The following is an 18,608-nucleotide window of genomic DNA, read 5'->3' on the forward strand; positions in this document are numbered from 1 at the left end:
CTCAAACCTCTCCAAGCCCTGTGTTATGTCTGGGAAGTGTTTAATTTATAGCTTCTTTGCAGTGCATGTGCAGGTTAGTATTCATCAGCATACTCAAGGGTATTCCTCTCAATTTCAGGAATGCTTACTCTATATAGATCCCTCCTCTTTCTATGGAGAAATAACATTTCTTCTATGGATAACTTGACCTTAGGCCTTATAAAAACAACTCTAGGATTATTACACTGAAGGAGCACATATGTGAGAATGGATCTCAGCTACAAAGACCTGAACTCTTCATCTCTATCTAGATTCTTTCTGACCTTTGTATTTCCCTAGTCAGTTTTTCGCACTGTTCAAAAAGGATCACTTGAGCTGAAATGGGCTTGACTATTTCTTGGGTTTTGAGTTCATCAATGAGCAATGATCCCGAAAATAAATAGAAAACTTACAAGCATTCCAAAAAAAACCCGTAAGTAATTAGTGAGAGCTTTTAATATTGTGCAATCCAGAGAATAGGGAGATTGTGTGTCAAGGTAGTGGAGAAAATTGAATTGAGCTGGAACGAAAATTTTACTGAAATGGGAACTTCCCATTTCATTCCTTCCCTCCAGGGTTGTAGTCATATACTGTAGGTGCTCCTTGGGGTTGTATGCGGTCTGGAGAATGCTGTCTGGACTTGAGACCACAGAATCAAGTGATCTTAGAAAAGTGGCCAAAACAAATATAACTTTTCCCTTTTTCCAGTTGCCTTATCTCTTATTCATCCCTTGGTACAGTAATATGGAAAATTGTTTTAATTAGGAGTAGGTCCCGAATTATTTTCAAAATACATATTCTGTATTTCAAGAAAAATTCTTAAAAACGAAATATTTTCTTTCAAAGTTTTTATTTGAGCAAAATATATATTATATAAGATATTAGAAAAATCAACACTGACAACAGAACGAAGTTACATTATTACCATAATTATATAATTTACTTATGTATTACTTATTTTATCATTTAAAAAATTCTAAGTATTTACTCTGAAATAGTTAAAATGATACCCTTGCTGAAACATTTAATGGTTATATAAATGAATCATTTTTTGATTTAGTTAAGGCAAAGAAATAATTATAATTTCACTGTTCAAAGATGTGAGGAAACAGGATGTTCTCTTGACCTTTGAAGGTGTCTCTTTTCAAACTTAGTAGTTGAGTCCAGTAAAAATTGACAATGAGGGTTTTCGAAATTGAAGAATCTTATTATGTATTTTGTATAATCATTTATCTATGTAATCACTTATCTGTGGCCTGTAGATTTTACCTTATTTTATGATAACATATCACCAGGCAATGCACTGGGCATATAGGAAGTATGCAGTAAGTGCTTTTTGAACTGAAGTTGACAAACATCACTCATTATATCATTCCTAACAACCAAACTGCGTGTAGCTTTTTAGCCTTCTGGTGACACGATGGAATAGGACATCATATTCAAGCACATCAGGTCCTTGGAAGAAATAGTAATGTTCTAAAAGTGAAAACAAACAAATAGTTTAATTTGCTGGTCTTTCTTTAAAAAAAATAACATAGATATGTGTTTTTATAGGTTATTGAGGTCAGACAAGGTCTGATTCAAGATTATAAATGTTGGGTCTCAATGTTATGATCATTATACAACTACAGATGTGATAAATTCATTTGAGTAATAAAAAAATGAAAAAAAAAATGTTAGGTCTCATGGTTGAGTACCGTGTCCCTAGATATCTGACTGTTGTCGGTCTTTCACTACAAATGTCTTCATTAACTTTACTGAGAAGGGGAGTTCCCATCGTAGCTCAGTGGTTAACGAATCTGACTAGGAACCATGGGGTTGCGGGTTCTGATCCTTGGCCTTTCTCAGTGGGTTAAGGATCCAGCAAGCCGGCGGCTGCAGCTCCGATTCGACCGCTGGCCTGGGAACCTCCATGTGCCTCAGAAGTGGCCCAAGAAATGGCAAAAAGACCAAAAAACAAACAAACAAAAAAAACTTTACTGAGAAGGTAGTTTGGTTTTTAGGGCTGACCCTTAAAATACATATGGTTCTCAAAATCGCCCTCCAGGTGGCGAACTCCGAGTGGAAGAGAGAAGAATGGACCCAGGCCAGGCACACAAAAACCTTGGTGGGGAAAGTCAAAAAGACAGAGGAGTGGGAATAAAACCCAAATATTTTGGTCCAATCAATTTTGCCTAGGCTGACCTCACTTAAAGACATTCGCAAACACTAACTCAAACAAATTCAAGATTCTTCTGTCCTGCTCTCCTCCTCAGTCCACAAGAGCCCGTGAAGGGTAAAAGGAACTGAAAGAAATGTAAAGAACTCAGGATATAAAAACAGATGGGAGTTCCCCTTGTGGCTCAGCAGGTTAAAGAGCAGACATCTCTGTGAGGATGTGGGTTGGATCCCTGGCCTCGCTCAATGGGTTAAGGATCTAGCATTGCTGCAAGCTGCAGTGTAGGTTGCAGATGCAGCTTGGATCCAGTGTAGCCAATGGCTGTGGCATATGCCTGCAGCTACAGCTCTGATTCAGCCTCTAGCCTTGGAACTTGTATATGCTGCAGGTGTGGCTATAAAAATAAATAAATATTTTTTTAAATGACAGACTCCTGTTTGCTTGACTCTTGGCTGCTATCTGCTCACTCCCACATACCATGCAGCTTGATATGATCAGAAATTCCAGAGATTCAGGCACATGGAAATGGCAACACTCATATAACCTTGTAGATCACCATAGTAGAAATAAACCATTGGTCCCACCTCACTCTTTCTTCCAGCCCCCTATTCTGAGCCAAACACACCATGTACTTTCCCTCTGTAGTCCTATGGAGAACTACAGTCATTTCTCTTCCAATTTGGAGCCCTTTTCTCGGTCTTGGAGGCTTTATAATCAACTCAGTACTTTACAAAGGGATTTCCAGTATCTTCATAGTTTCCTAATCTACTTACTGTTGTAATAGAAGACTGCATCAATTGTAGGCCCAATTCCTGGGAAATATGTGGTAATCGATTTGGGATAGCCGGGGTCCATGAAGTGCCTCCTCTCATCATACCTGACCAAAGAGATCAAAACTCCATTAGAAAATGGATTTCATGACATTAAGCTTGACACTTCATGATACGAATCACAAACCCCACCTTATTCTCTCCTGAAAAGCTGTTCTTCAAAGGGTTTAAACTGCATCCATAAGAAAACCAAGGACCTAAACAGGTCATGGATTTATTCCAACTCCCCACAGGACTCAAACCGTAGGCTTCCTGAATTCCAGTCAAGCACTTTCTCCCCTCCTCCATAACACTTCCATTTGTGCTAGGACATGCCTGTCTAATTTCCAGTTAGTGAAGACCTTGCAGGATCCACTGTCACTAGAAAATGGCTTCCTCCTTTTGTTTTCTTGGGTTCAGGTCCAAAGGAATCTGAAAATCCATATACTCTCCAAACTGACCGATAAATACTATGTCTACATCTATACCACTGTTTTTCAAGGTGTTTCTGCTATAATGAGTAAAATGACATTTTATTTAAAGTGCTCCTTTTAAAAAATGCAGGGAGTTCCCATTGTGGCTCAGTGGTAACAAAACCGACTAGTATCCATGAGGATAGGGGTTCAATCCCTGGCCTCGCTCAGTGGGTTAAGGATCTAGCATTGCTGTGAACTGCGGTGTAGGCCACAGACACAGCTTGGATCTGGAGTTGCTGTGGCTATGGTGTAGGCTGGCAGCTGCAGCTCCAATTCAGCCCCAACCCAGGAACTTCCTATGCTGTGGGTGTGGCACTAAAAAGCTAAAAAAAAAAAAAAAAAAAAGGATTGTATTATCTCCTGTCCTAAACCAAAAGTACACAGAAAAAAACTACATTGAAAGTAACTATTCCAGTCTTATATTTTCTTTATTCTTCTCCCAGAAGGTCCACAATTTTGGGGAATTTAAACAGAACTGCCTTCTGAAAAACCCCATTCCCTGTTTGTTTCACATCTTAGAGGACAAGTTACTAACCATTAAGGCTTACCTCCAAAACTGGTTATCTACAAAAAAGTAGGTCTTATAGATACGGGGGTTAAAAACAGCAGCATCAATTTTTTTCACAGAGTAAGGGAAGCCCAAAGTATATATGCTCTTGGGATAGTTTAACTGTGGTTTCAAGTTGCTGATTAACCAGTATTTATCATCTGTGAAGAGAAAGGGTACATTGGAATCATGCAGAAAGAGTAGTAGAAATTCTCACTACAAACTCACTACAAACAAAATCATTTTTTTTAATAGTTCTAAAATATAGTGGTCCTTGTTCTTAAACATGGTCTATGCGCTATGGTTCTGTATTTTTTCAAAAGTATTATCATGTTATATTTTGCAAAATTTTGCAAAATGTTTTACATATCACCTAAGTATTTATACTACTTTAGACTATAGTTCAAAGCTACTATTAGTAAAATCTGCAGTGCTTTTTGGTCTATGTTTATAAAAAATAATAGTAGTTCCTTAATTTGTTTTCCTTGGAAGTAGATGCCATAGCAACACTAAAGATTGCAATTACCTTTAAAAAGAAAAACATGATTTCTGAATCCAATTTCATAAGCAGCTTGAATACCAGATGGTAAGTTTGGACCTAAAGAAGAAATTAAACTAACGCTCCTCTCTGGACGCTCAGGATGCTTCCACCAGAAGAACCTGACATGAAACATTTAGCACATGTTAAAAAAAAGAAATACAGGGAGTTCCCGTCGTGGCGCAAAGGTTAACGAACCTGACTAGGAACCATGAGGTTGCGGGTTCGGTCCCTGCCCTTGCTCAGTGGGTTAACGATCCGGCGTTGCCGTGAGCTGTGGTGTAGGTTGCAGACGCGGCTCGGATCCTGCGTTGCTGTGGCTCTGGCGTAGGCCAGTGGCTACAGCTCCGATTTGACCCCTAGACTGGGAACCTCCATATGCCACGGGAGCGGCCCAAAGAAATAGAAAAAAGACAAAAAAAAAAGAAAAAGAAATACAGATTGAAGAACCATGAAATGCAAGTGGGAAGACGCTATGAAATAAGTTAATGTTTCTTTCCATTATCTTCACATTCCATTCCATCAATGTTTATGTAGGAGCACCTCATGGAAAGGGTCTTAACAACCCTGATAATAACAATCATCTCAGTAGGAAAAACTGGAATATGGAAGTAGCTTGGAGTTTGGAATCAAAGGATCTAGATGTTAGTCTGACCCAACAATCCGTCACCAGTTTTGTAACCTAAAGGAAGTCAACTCAACCTCAAGTGTCTCAGTTTCATCATCTCAGAAATGGAGAATCTTTGTCCTACCTACCAAATACTAATCTTTTCCACGGTCCCGCCCCTCCCATATTTGCTTCAATCTCTGTTCCAAGACAAAAACCATAAGTCATCCTGGAATTCTCTTCTTTATAATTAAGAATTATCTTCTAAATAGGAACTCTGGTACAGCCTTAATTCCAGACTTCACCATTTTAATTTAAATCTATGATTAAAATAGTCTGACTTCTCTGCTACTTATCTTTCCCCAACCCAGATTCCTATCACAGATCCAGTTTTTACACTCCAGTTTTCTAGTTTAAACAAATATAATCACACCACTCGCCTGCTTCAAGATCTTCGAGGTCTCTCCACTGCCTACAGAATCAAGTCCAAGTCCCTACTCACAAGTTTTATCTACTTCATTTACTATCATTTTCCACTATTCTTTGACAAAAAAAATTCTAAGGGCTAAGCCTTTAATATTTGTTAAATATGAAAATGATCCTACCTGTCTTTAAAGAAAAATATTTTATCTCTCACTGTAGTGACAGCATCAAAACTCAAATTGGGGTCACAAGTAGCTGGGTCTGAACTGTCAGGATTTGACGAGGGTTGATGTTTTTCTGGGGGTCCTGAAAATACATTTCAAGAAGCATTAGGGGTGAAAACGCCTTTTAGTTCATGAGAGGAAGAAACATTCTTTTTTAAACATTCAATTTTGTTGATGAACATATGCATAAAAAATTAAGCTTTCTACAATGCTCACAAGAAGCATATGATAAAGATCTCCCCCCCTCCTCAGATGGTTGCAACATCATGGAGGAGAAAAATCTAATCACTCTGTTCTCCTGTTCTGATTAGACTATTTCTCTGTGTGCCCTCAACGGACAATAGTATGTAGGATAGAAAGAAGAGACTTGAGGACTCAGGTTTTGTCTCTGGCTTGAGCATTAACATACTATGTCTCTTGTGCTCATCTATAAAATAAAGATAGTATCTGTGCTGCCTACCTCATGGAATTTTCATGGGGATCGCAAGAGAAGACAGATGTTAAAGTTTTATCCAAATTCAGATGATATGAGATTATTCATAAGAGCGAAGATTTTACTTGGGCAAAATGGTAAAGAAATTCAACTCACCATAGAGAGACTGAATGCCACGTATGTCATCAGCAGAGAGATGAAATGAGTTGTAGTTAATATACGGGAACATTATGGCTGTTGGATCATTGGAATGGCCAAGACCCAAGGAATGGCCAAGCTCATGAAGAGCAACTAGGAACAAGTTTGTGCCTAAGAGGAAATGAATCAAAAGAAGGAAAAAATAGTGAAATATACTGACATCTAGAGAACAATAACACATTTGACACAGTGAAAAGGAAAACATTTAGAAATCCTTGACTTATTTTTCCTCCTTCTTGTACAAAGTTTTCCAACCTTGGCACTATTGACATTTTAGGCCAGATAATCCTTTGCTGTCAAGGCTTTCCTGTGCATTACAGATGTTTATAAATCTCTGGTTTTACCATTAAATTCCAGTATCAACCCCTCTACCATCAGCAGTTTTGACAACCAAAAAGATGTTTCCGCACATGTCAAATGCCCCCTTGGGGAAAAATCACTTCTGCTTAAGGACCATTGTACTAGCAGAAAAATAAAATATATTCTGTTGTGAAATTTTCTAGAAAAACCCAGCTGTGTTCATTGCTTTTAAAGCATTCTCAACTCACATGGCCATATTATGCTTTTAATCAGGCTTCGCTGGATAGAGAAGTCTTTAGTAACCATTCTTTACAAAACCCAAATCTAAGGCCATATTAAGTTCCATATAGTATGAGCCACTAAGAAATACAACATAGTATGTTTAATCCTTATGCAACTGAAAGGAAGGCATTACATTCTCTGTTTACAGATGAGGACACAACATCAGTAAGATTAACTGACCAAATTAAGCACCTGAACTAAGATTAAAATCCAAATTTTTTGGCTCTAAAAATTCCTTGGCTCATCCTTCCTATACGTGATTCTAAATTAATTCAAAGAGAGTATATTTACATTTCAGACCTATTTACAGTACCAAGTTATAGTTGTGGTTGTTCTTTTTTTTATGTATGTCCCAGAGAATGCACTTTTGTAGATAAGAGATAGGGGTATGTCCTTACACACAAATTTCCTCATTCCCAGAAGATTTGAAAATTCCTGACTGTTACTTTATTTTTTGATATGCATTCTAGTCTAATGCCTTCATTCTGGTCTTTTTCTATGGCAAAGTTGAAGCTCAGAACTGACTTCCAAGAGTCACACACCACTTAGCTACAAAACCTGATCTTGAAATACTCTCCAGGACCAAAAAGTGAACAAAGAGTTCCCACCTCACTCATACAGATGTCTAGGGACACAGAACCTCCAAGCATCCACTGTAACACACGGGTCCAGTAACTAACTCAGAGATGCTTTCACTTCTCTCAAATAATGAGGAAGAAGAAGCAAAGACTGCTTCTCTTCAGTCTGCATAACACTGGAAAGGGTAAACAAAGCCTTTTACAATCTGGCCTAAATCTGAATTTTTCCCATTTCCAATTCCTATACTACTTTGTACAAAAGACCACCATTTGTTCTCATCTCAGAATAATGGATTTTGGTTGGTCTTCTGTTTCCTTTTATATATATTTTTTTGCCTTTTAGGGCCACACCCAAGGCAGATGGAAATTCCCAGGCTAGTGGTTGAATTGGAGCTGCAGCTGCCCACCCCAGCCACAGCCATGCAAGATCCAAGGGACATCTGTGGTCTACAGCACAGCTCATGGCAATGCCAGATCCTTAACCCACTGAGCGAGGCCAGGGATCAAACCTGCATCCTCATGGATACTAGTCGGGTTCATAACCCACTGAGTCACAACGGGAACTCCCTTTTGTTTCCTTTTAGTTTGTGGGTTTCTCAAGGGCAGGACAGTATCCTTTTCATCTCTGTATCCAAACACCCCTTCACTTGCCACCCTAATAGAAACTCAGTAAACATTGTGCAAATTGTTCCTTTTTTTTTTCTTTTTTGTCTTTTTGTCTGTTGTTGTTGCTATTTCTTGGGCTGCTCCCGCGGCATATGGAGATTCCCAGGCTAGGGGTTGAATCGGAGCTGTAGCCACCAGCCTACGCCAGAGCCACAGCAATGCGGGATCCGAGCCGCGTCTGCAACCTACACCACAGCTCAAGTAAATGTTCTGGCCTCAGCATTTTCATAAGGTAACTACTAACCTGCTCTTTTCTCTACCTGTAAGGATCTACATTAAATGACTTTCCTAACTTTCTTTAGAATTCCAAAAATTCTGCTAGGTTAATTAGTGTACATCTCTCCTGTCAGATGAAGAGATGATAACTTAGTACTTATGAGCAGATTTAATATGTCTAGCTGTGGCTTTGAGGCTCAGCAAGGACCTAATCCTATGTAATTTGTCTTTGGACAATGAAAACATCCTCTTCTCAATCAAGGATTTTATAAGCCTGAGGTTATGTGTCATACTAAAATGAATAGCCTTTCTAGTCTATAAAAATATTGCCATCCAATACATGCAATATCAGCCAGAGAGGGGGTTGCTGAGTAAAACCTATTCTTGATGACTTTCTTTTAACTTACTTTCCATATGAGTCAGTCATATAATCTAGAATTTCCAATAGGAAGGTTTCCAATACGATGGTTTAAATTTTCCACGCGATAGTGACTTCTCCAAATAACAGGGGATACTAGTTACCCTCACCTACCAAATGTCTGGGAAAGATGGTCAGTTATAGCCCCTCTGTAAATGCACATAAGGTTTTGTTAAATGACCAGTTGGGATTTGGAAATTTTTATCTCTGAACCATAAGAATATATATGATCATATAACCTTATATGGATCTCTAAATTCTCTATAACTTCATCTTTCTGTGTCACTATGAATCTAAGAATTTGTCAGCATATAATGACAAAAGAATACCCCATCCTAGGATTATTGGACATACACAGAATTTGTATCTGTGTTTGCTTGAGTTTATAGATTTGCACTGCCAAAAACGGATCCCTTAAATAACAGCTTTTTTTTTCTTTCCATACTATGATTCTTAAGGTTTATGAGTTTACAGATTATCCTCATAGATTCTTAGGACTGCCCTTTAAAATAATCTAATCCAATACGCTCCATTTATAGAGGGTAAAATTGAAACAAAGTGTTAAATTTTATTGAGTGACAAAATTTTAATCAGCTTTCCAATCTTATAATCCTTTCTCAGAATATATCCTTTCAAAATCAGGGTATAACTTAGAATTTGTTAGGATTTTCCTGTTTAGAGGAGTTTGCCGGAGGCGGGGGGGGGGGGGGTGTTCTACCTACCTTTGTTGTTTTTAGTCCAGATTTCAGCCTCATCAAAATGTGCATCTCCACCAATACCAGGTCCAGGTGCAAAAGCATGAGCTAGGACTCCCCCTTGGCCATCAAAAGAATTGAAGTCTCCATGCTCTTATTTAAAAAAAAAAAAAAAGAAGGAAAAGAAAAGAAGTCTATCAAGACATGCTCTATAGGTCATACTAAATGAGACAGATGAAGTAAGTCCAAGTTCTCTACCTCCAAGTGCAAATTTTATCATGATGTCAGCCTCGCCTGCATTAATCTTTCTGAATTTCAGGGGGGTCACATTACTCCATGCTTGAAAAGCTTTCTGGATGGCGTAGTCAACATCCTTAGGCCTCATGTCAGGGGTGTAATTGTTGATTCTTTACCAGCAAAACAAAAAGGTGAAAAACACATGGAAACCATGCATTAATTTTGCCTTATCACAATACTTCATTTCTGCTAGCATCATTAGAAAATGAAGCGTTTCATAAATCTGTAGTTCAGATGAGGAAAATTCACTTCATTGGCTACAAAAACATTTTTCTTTGGACACCTTACTCCTTAGATAGACTCTAACTTGATTTCAATTCATTTATGATTTACAGATCATAATTATGAAGGATTTGCATTTATAGAAGCTTCTGCCTTTGCTCCTGCCCCCAGACTTCTGCATTTATCCTTCTAAACTAGTCTATAAAACTCTCCCCTGCCTCTTATTTATTGTAGATTAAACTTCATTTTCCTTTTATCTACAGTCTTCCTATTCTGCTGTGGACCAAAAACCAAACAACTCTTTGTTGAGTGAACAATCCTCCCCTGGGTTCCCAGTCTAGGGGTCGAATCAGAGCCGTAGCCACCAGCCTACACTACAGCCACAGCAACGTGGAATCCAAGCTGCATCTGAAACCTACACCATAGCTCACTGCAATGCCAGATCCTTAACCCACTGAGCTAAGCCAGGGATCAAACCTGCATCCTCATGGATACTAGTCAGGTTTGTTACTGCTGAACCATGATTGGAACTCCCAAGAGACACTATTTTAACGCAAGGATTGTGTTAAAAATTGAGAGAGGCTTCCTATGGACTTCCAGAGTCAGGGCTTTATCTAGATCATTCAGGTTTCTAGAAGACAGGGGGAATGTGGAAAAATACTTGGCTACAATGTTACCTGTAGGTGAGAAAATGTTTCTTCCATACTGGTCTCCCTGGCATGAACATGAAATTATGAACATCGGGCACTCCGCATCGAGGTTTGTGCATCATGTCCAGAGTGGGTGCGTCCAGTTGTCCAGTCACATTTAGCCCCAAGAACTGCTGCATTTCCTGAATTTTATCCTCCATGGAGTGCCCATTGACTTTAATTTTTGTCATTGGCGTTGTTTCTATCGTCAGCCCATAAAACTTTCCCAAGAACTTCTAGGAATAAACAAACAAAAGCCATTTATTAATACATTATTATATGTGGAAAGGTTTCAGTCAGAGCTCTATATTTATAATTCAACTGAACACTGATACTCTTGTCAAGGCAAGATGCCCATGTTGGGGTTATTCAGTTTTCCTAAATCGCTCCCATGTATACATGTTATCACAGTTTTGTTTGATTTTCTCCTCTTAATCCATCTCATGTCAACTTAATTTTTAGACTAGCCAGAAGAATCTAGAAGGGTAGAGAAAAACTGCTTCTTTCCAGACATCTTTTTCTTACATTCTTCTTTGGGGGAAAAAAAAATAAGTGCTGAAAACAAATAGCCTCTTTAAGCAGTTTTCAATTAGTACTTTTCAAGATAAAACTGGTCAGTGCAATAAAGAAAAAAAAATCAAGCTCTATGAACACTATAGTGTTAATACTTACCTGAGCAAATACCACATGATTTTCTTCAGGGCTTAAATCATTCAGGGGAACAGCTCCAACAGCAGTGACCTGCAGAACCAGGATCAATGGAAGAAACTTCATTCTGCACTTCTCCTGAATGGTTTCACCCACTTTACTCGCTGTTCCTTTTCAGTTTGAGTTCCGTAAATGTCTCCCTTTATATAGCTCTTAGGCCAGGCTCTCTGAACGTGAAATCCTTTGCATGACTCACAGTTGATCTCATCCTTTGATTTATCTCAAAAGCATGAAACACAAGTATTACCTTATTTGAGGACCAACAATGGGTCAATTAACATCTAACCCATCAATGGGTCAAACTCATCACTCACTCAAACAACTCAGAGTATATTTCTTCAAAATAAGCCTCAACTTCTAACCACCTTATAAAAATAAACCTTTATACAAGAAATATTAAGCAGCTGAAATATGACGAAGACTTAAAAATGCATTTTAAGGGAGTTCAGGATCTGAACTTTTACAGTAATACTTTCCTTATATGCATTATAGTTGAAATAAGCTTTTATAAAAAACTAAATTTAAGAAGTTAGATAAAGTTCTTTTGCTAGAATACTCTGTAAGCTGAATCTCGCTCCCTAGAGAACTGTGATCTAGAGATTGCATATTTAGAAAAGAAAAGTTTATAGCATCATGCTGTTTAGATGTTTGGTCTCTGTATTGTTCAGGCTAAGATCCTGTTCCTATAACTTCAGATCTTCAGGCATATAAGTTGAGACCCAATCTCACCTGCGTAGCTAGGTAGAGAAATTCCAGAGGCGAATGTCCTTTCCTCCTTCTTGTTGGTAGCATGAAGCTCACCATTTCAACTTGGAAGACAGTAAAAGTTTGCCTCTAGAATCTCTCCACCTCCCTATCACCTCAGCCTTCTCCCTCCTTGGCCTAAGTGTCTAATTAACACAGAATCTGCCTCTCAGTCAATAAAAAATATTAAAAGACTAAAAGCATTTAAGAATAAAGAAGTAAATTATAAGGGTAGAAGTGCCAGCGATGGGGCATCTTCCTGATTCTGTTTGAACAGGCTGCAGTTTGGGGGTATGTAAAGTAGTGTGTCATTGCTCTGACCCACCTTCAAGGTCTGGAAAATGATGGATGCCTCCCAGAATTTCCCTGAGGACTCCAGGTGAATGATTTCCTTCTTTCTTCCTACTTAAGTAAGAAAGGGTGTCCTTTGCATGTTACCTGGTATTTACTTCCAAACTCTGCCTTTTTCAAGCTCTGTGATTAAACCTCTGGGACCTTGAAGTATCCATTTGAAAATGAGGATAAGAGCATTTGTCTCCTTATGCTTTTGTGATGATTAAATAAGATAATGTATAATAAGTACCAGTACATTCTATTCATGCTCATTAATATTCATTATTTCCCCCTTGGCCTGAATGGACACTATCATTCACGTTAAGTTTGCAACCAGATGTGGCTCTAGGATTCATTAAGAGGAAGATAATGCGGAAGAATTGTAAAGTAATCCTTTCAAATATTGAATTTAACTAGATAATTATAAGAAGAGACAGTTCGTCTAGAAAACAGGACAAATGGGATTTATTGGAAAATAAGGGCCATGTTTTCCACAAGCGAGCATTGCCCAGTGAGGGCAGGGACTGTCTGTCAATGTTGTTCACCACTGTATTCCTGGTGCCTAAAACTATCTTGAAATTAGTAGGTGCTCAATAAATATGTGTGAATGAACCTAGTTGGAGAATAGGGCATAAAAACATTAGCAGTAAACTTCCTTTGTGGGAACAATTATTACACAAGAGCATGTATTTCTAAACCTTTCTGAAAGCACCCAAAACTTGTCTTAGCCACACCAGGAAGGAATCAGGCTCTCAAAAGATTTTCAAGAAATCTATTAAGTGTAGGATGTAAGACACATGGTTTAAGCTGTCCAAGATACAAAGGAAGTAAAGAATGTCCTTACTGGAACTTTGCTAAAAACAGAAATCCACACCCAGTGGTCTCTGGGCCTTTGCTCTTCAAATGTCCCATATTGGTCCTTTGTGCCCCTTGGGTCACCAGAGGACAGTGCAGTCAGTGGTCATAAACTGAGGGTCTGGGGTCAAGTTGATCTACTTTAGAATGTTAGCTCTATCATTTTATGACCTTGGGCAATGACTTTCATGTAAGACTTAACTTCTTCATTTGTAAAATTGGAAAAATAATGGCAGCTATCTCAAGAAGTTGTTTTAAGAATTACATTAAATTATAGGGAAACTTATTTAGCTAATGCCTGATATAACCTAAAGATTCAGTGACTTGGTATCTTCCTTCCTTTACTGCTCTCTTATGTAAGACATTTGAAAGAGGTTGGTAATGGGGATGAGAAAGGGAAGGCAACTATCTGCTCAGACCAATCTTCTGTGGTAGAAGAAGCTGTAATAAGATGACCTAGGCTCAGACTGGAAACTGAGACCCAATAGAGACATGGCTTCCAGGGAACAAACTGAGTGAAGTGATAGTCAAGGGTCATTGGCAATGGCTCTGTGTGAAAACAAGCTTATCTATGAAAGTGCAAATGTAGCTGAGATCAGAGTTCCTCACAAGGGTGACTTTGTTTCCTTCTTGACAGACACCAACACATTCTAATGTATATCCCTGATTTAATTACCTTTAGCTAATTGTTTTGTTAGCCCTGAGAATACAGAGGCAAATCAAAACATAGTTACCAGCAGGGACCAAGGAGGAGAAATGTTCCTCAGATATATAAAAAACTCAAGAAGTCAACCTTTCCACAAATAATCTATTCATACCAGAAGAAAACTTCAGGAGGTTAATTCTCTCCTTTTATGGATAAAGAAATGGGAGTCTGGAAAAGGGAAGTGAATTGCCTAAGAAGTCTGGGAAGTCTTCTGACTCTGTCCTGACTTATTGCTACAACATATATTATTTTGACACATGGTCAGTTTGATTTTTCTCCATTACTACTGCAAGCCCTGCAAAAACAATACTATAATACCCTCAGTAGTTTTAGTTAAAGTCAGGTTGTCCCCTTTACTGTTGCAAGGACCGGAAGTAACCACACAGTCCTGGGAATGTTGTAGGTGGATCTGGATCCCCAAAGCAGAGGCTAGTCTGCTCTCTGGAGAATCACCTTTCTTTCTTTCTTTTTTTTTTTTTTTGTCTTTTTGCCTTTTCTAGAGCCGCTCCCGCGGCATATGGAGGTTCCCAGTCTATGGGTCTAATGGGAGCTGTAGCCACCTGCCTACGCCAGAGCCACAGCAACGCAGGATCTGAGCCATGTCTGCGACCTACACTACAGCTCACAGCAACACTGGATCCTCAACCCACCGAGCAAGACCAGGGATTGAACCCGCAACCTCATGGTTCCCAGTCGGATTCATTAACCACTGTGCCACATCGGGAACTCAGAGAATCACCTTTCTATAAACCTGCTTCCTGTCTTGGCCTGGGCATTTTCCTGCTGCCCAGGTTCTTTTACTGCCAAGGCTCCCAGGAATTGGCCCAGAGCACCTCTGAAAAGTAGATTCTCTAGAGTCACTCTAGCCAGTTGTGAGGACATAGGCAACTTAACTTTTTCATGTCTCAGTTTCTTCATATGTAAAGTGGGGATAGTTTTAAAGTTTTCTAAAGAATAAATGACAAAATCCATCAAAAGCATCTGGTTTCATATGATAAGCCCTCCATAAATGTTCACTCTTCTTCTACTCTTGCCCCTGTCCCTTTATATTAGTCATGCCATGGTTGGGTCAGACTAGTTAACTTTTTCCACATAGGAGGAAAGTTAACCTAAAAAACAGTTTCAACCATAAGTGCATCTACCCCTAGCAAAGAAGCACAAGCAGCCTGGAGAAGTTCTTGTGTTGATGATGGAAATAGCTGGTAGGGTCCTCTTTCACTTTCTTCTAAAATCAATAGGAACATGACCCTGCATGAACTCTTATTTGGCTGTCCCTAAGGCAAAGAGTGTCAGAGTGACTGGTTAGAAACCTACCACCTTCCAGACTAGTTCTCAGCCCAAACTTGTGTCAGTGGGTTCCCTAAACCCATGAGGGAACCTCAAGAGGAAAGATGCAGAACACTGGTGAAAAATATGGGATGTGTAGGGTTTGGGAGTGAGATCGATTGCCCTGGATGCAGCCCAGGGAGGTAGACGAAGGAAACAAGGAAGGTAAAGGTAGCAGTATTTTTTTTTCTTGTCCCTTTTCTTCCCCCAGCAAATGGCTCCCCTTCAAACAACTATAAACTAATATACAAATCAGCGGGAAGCAGATGTCTTATGTGTACATATCGAGTAGAAACAATGTGATAGTATACATATAGGTATTGTTAGTTGCTTATTTTCCTGTGCTTTCCAACAACAAGGTGAGTACTTGAGGGTAGAGATAATGACTCAGCTATCTCTGAACTAGTTTGACTTTGAAGACTGGTTTAATGAGAAGATCAAGGCTCAGGAAAAAGACTTGGCCTCAAACCTCAGCTATGTTTCCTATGAACTGTGTGACTTTGGGCAAGGTGTTTAAGTTCCATTTCCTCATCCATAAGCGACCATTTAGGAGATTAAGTAAGATGATGCATGAGTCTTCTTAGCACTATACCTGGTACAATGACAGCCTGTTCAAAAATGTTGGTTCTCTTTCTTTGGTGATACCTAGAACAGTGTTTCTCAACATTTCTTTCATTATTGCTCCCTCTGGGGGCACTTTAAACATTACCCCCATGAAATTTTAATACTAAAGATATACTATATACCTATTGATGTACTGAATGCATAACTGTTTTTATACATAAAAAATAAGATTTTTTTTCCCCCAATGACCAATTTTCACCCATCTGGGGGTGATGTCACCCCTACTGAGAATGAGTGTCCTGCAATAGTGTATAATCTACATTGCTGGATCCATAAATGACCCATGAGGCCAGTTCTGCCTGGTCTGATACAGCACCTCACCAGATGGTTGATAAAAATACTTCTGTAAGACATCCTTAAACCCAAGAGATCTGGATTTCAGAGGCACAGTTTTGTTCATAGAAGGTAAGCCTATTGAACTTTGTGTCACTGAAAAGTAGTGATATTCTTACAAAGGACTGACCATGTGTATTTGTGGGTTAGACCAACTCCCAGAGAAAATAAATTATTGGCTAGAAAGAGGGGAACAAATCAGAGAGAATATGCATGGTTTTTTACAAGACATTTTTTAAATTACTAAATTAGCTGTTCTTATATTTCTCTCTTTTCCTTCAGGCACCACTCAAGCTGCTAGCCAACTCTGTTTCTTGCTTCAATGTTTGTAACCCTGAGTACATATTTACATTCTGACTTCTTTCCTAGAGCCTAAATCACTAGCATGGCTATGGTCTGAGAAGAGAGGGATTTTTTTCCCTATAGTGAGCCAAACCTGGGAGTGATGGGGAAATCTATAGGTTCTTGGTGCCATGAAAAACTGGGCTCCACTTCATAGCAGCACAACATTATATCTCACACAGCTGTACTAAGATCTATACATGCTACATATACAGGCTACATATAACAGGGTCCTTTCTACATAGTATACTGTATTGTTATTATATAAACATATTATATACATTATTAGTAGTATATTTTAAGTATAATTTTCTAAATGTTTTGTTTCACTTTTCCACAAAGGGTAAAATACAATGATTTGGCAATCATCGTGAACGCTTTTTGAGCCTTCAAAGAACACAAAAGAATGGTTTTAATAAACAGTCAATAAATAGTTGTTTGACTTTAAATACATTGTAATAAAAACATAGAGGTGACACCACTGGGCTTAGCTCAGGCTTGTGCTCACATTTCTGCAGCAAGCAGTCTCTTTTCCATGTACTCAAATCAGGTGTAATCTAAGGCAAATTCTTAAAATAATTAAATGCCCCCTAGACCCAAGACTTAGCTAAAGCTGTTAATGTGCATGTAAAACAAAAACAAAAACAAAAAAACCACATGAAGTTTTCCATTTCATCTTGTTCATGTCCTGAGAGCTTGTCTTTATAACCATTAAGCATATTTTCTCTGGTCTCTGCCAGTCAAAAGACCTAGGTACCACCATGCATCTGGCTGGCAGCCAAATAGGCTATGGATACAAGAACAACAGTTGGTCACAGTTGGTCAGAACCACAGGTAACAACTTGGGTTTGTGACTGTCATCTGAGGATTCTTTGACTATGCCAGCTTTCAGGCGATTTTGTTATAGGGGGCCTACTCCATAAGAGGTCTTTGTCATTTCAACCTTGTTGCTTTGCTAGTGCTGGCACTACAGCATACTTACTGCCTAAGGAGCAAAGGTCTTTGCTTTCTTAGACTATTTTGGAGATTAGATCTTATAGGATGCCTCTTTCATCTGCAGTTAAGCCATAAAAAGCCTTATCTGGACAAAATTATAATTAAAAAAGATACATACACCCCTATGTTCATAGCACTATTCAAAATGGCCAAGAAATGGAAACAACATAAATGCCCATCGACAGATGGATGGGTAAGAAGATATGGTGCATATATACAATGGAATACTTCTCAGCCATAAAAAAGAACAAAATAATGCCATTTGAAGCAATATAGATGGGTCTAGAAATTGTCATGCTAAGTGAAGTAAGTTGGAAAGAGAAAGGAAAATACCATATGATATCACTTATATGTGGAATCTAAAATATGACACAAATGAACCTATTAATGAAACAGAAAGAGACCCACACATAGAGAACAGATTTGTGGATGCCAAGGGGGAGGGAATTGGGGAGGGATGGGTTGGGAGTTGAAGATTAGTAGATGTAAACTATTACATATATAATGGATAAACAATAAAGTCCTAATGTGTAGCACAGGGAACTGTATTCAATATCCTGAGATAAACCATAATGGAAAAGAATATAAAAAAGAATTTATATGTATGTATAACTGAATCATTTTGCTCCATAGCAGAAACTGACACAACTCTATAAATCAACTATACTTCAATTTTTAAAAAGCCTTGTTAATTTGAATCACTGTTAATATCCTGCTCTTCAATGTACAGATAATAAGTCATTTGAATTGGAAAAACTTCTAAATTGGTATATTTTTATTTACAAAAGACAGTTTTATTGGTACCTGTGGAAAGATCAAATTAAAATATTGAGACAAGTATAGTGGT

At 38.5% G+C, this 18,608-nt stretch overlaps 1 protein-coding gene across 1 annotated transcript; it reads right to left on the minus strand.

Annotated features, from left to right (window-relative positions):
- Positions 1–860: 860 nt before the first annotated feature.
- Positions 861–11,623, minus strand: MMP12 (matrix metallopeptidase 12). The gene is made up of 10 exons (XM_047754033.1): positions 11,467–11,623; positions 10,783–11,030; positions 9,845–9,993; positions 9,614–9,739; positions 6,390–6,542; positions 5,759–5,882; positions 4,535–4,668; positions 4,010–4,169; positions 2,950–3,053; positions 861–1,494 (listed from the first exon to the last, which is right to left on the minus strand). Exons 1-10 carry the CDS (start codon positions 11,566–11,568, stop codon positions 1,394–1,396), a joined length of 1,401 nt encoding a protein of 466 aa, XP_047609989.1. The 5' UTR covers positions 11,569–11,623; the 3' UTR covers positions 861–1,393.
- Positions 11,624–18,608: the final 6,985 nt, after the last annotated feature.

Source organism: Phacochoerus africanus, chromosome 11 (assembly GCF_016906955.1).
Source record: "Phacochoerus africanus isolate WHEZ1 chromosome 11, ROS_Pafr_v1, whole genome shotgun sequence".
Taxonomy (NCBI): Eukaryota; Metazoa; Chordata; class Mammalia; order Artiodactyla; family Suidae; genus Phacochoerus; species Phacochoerus africanus.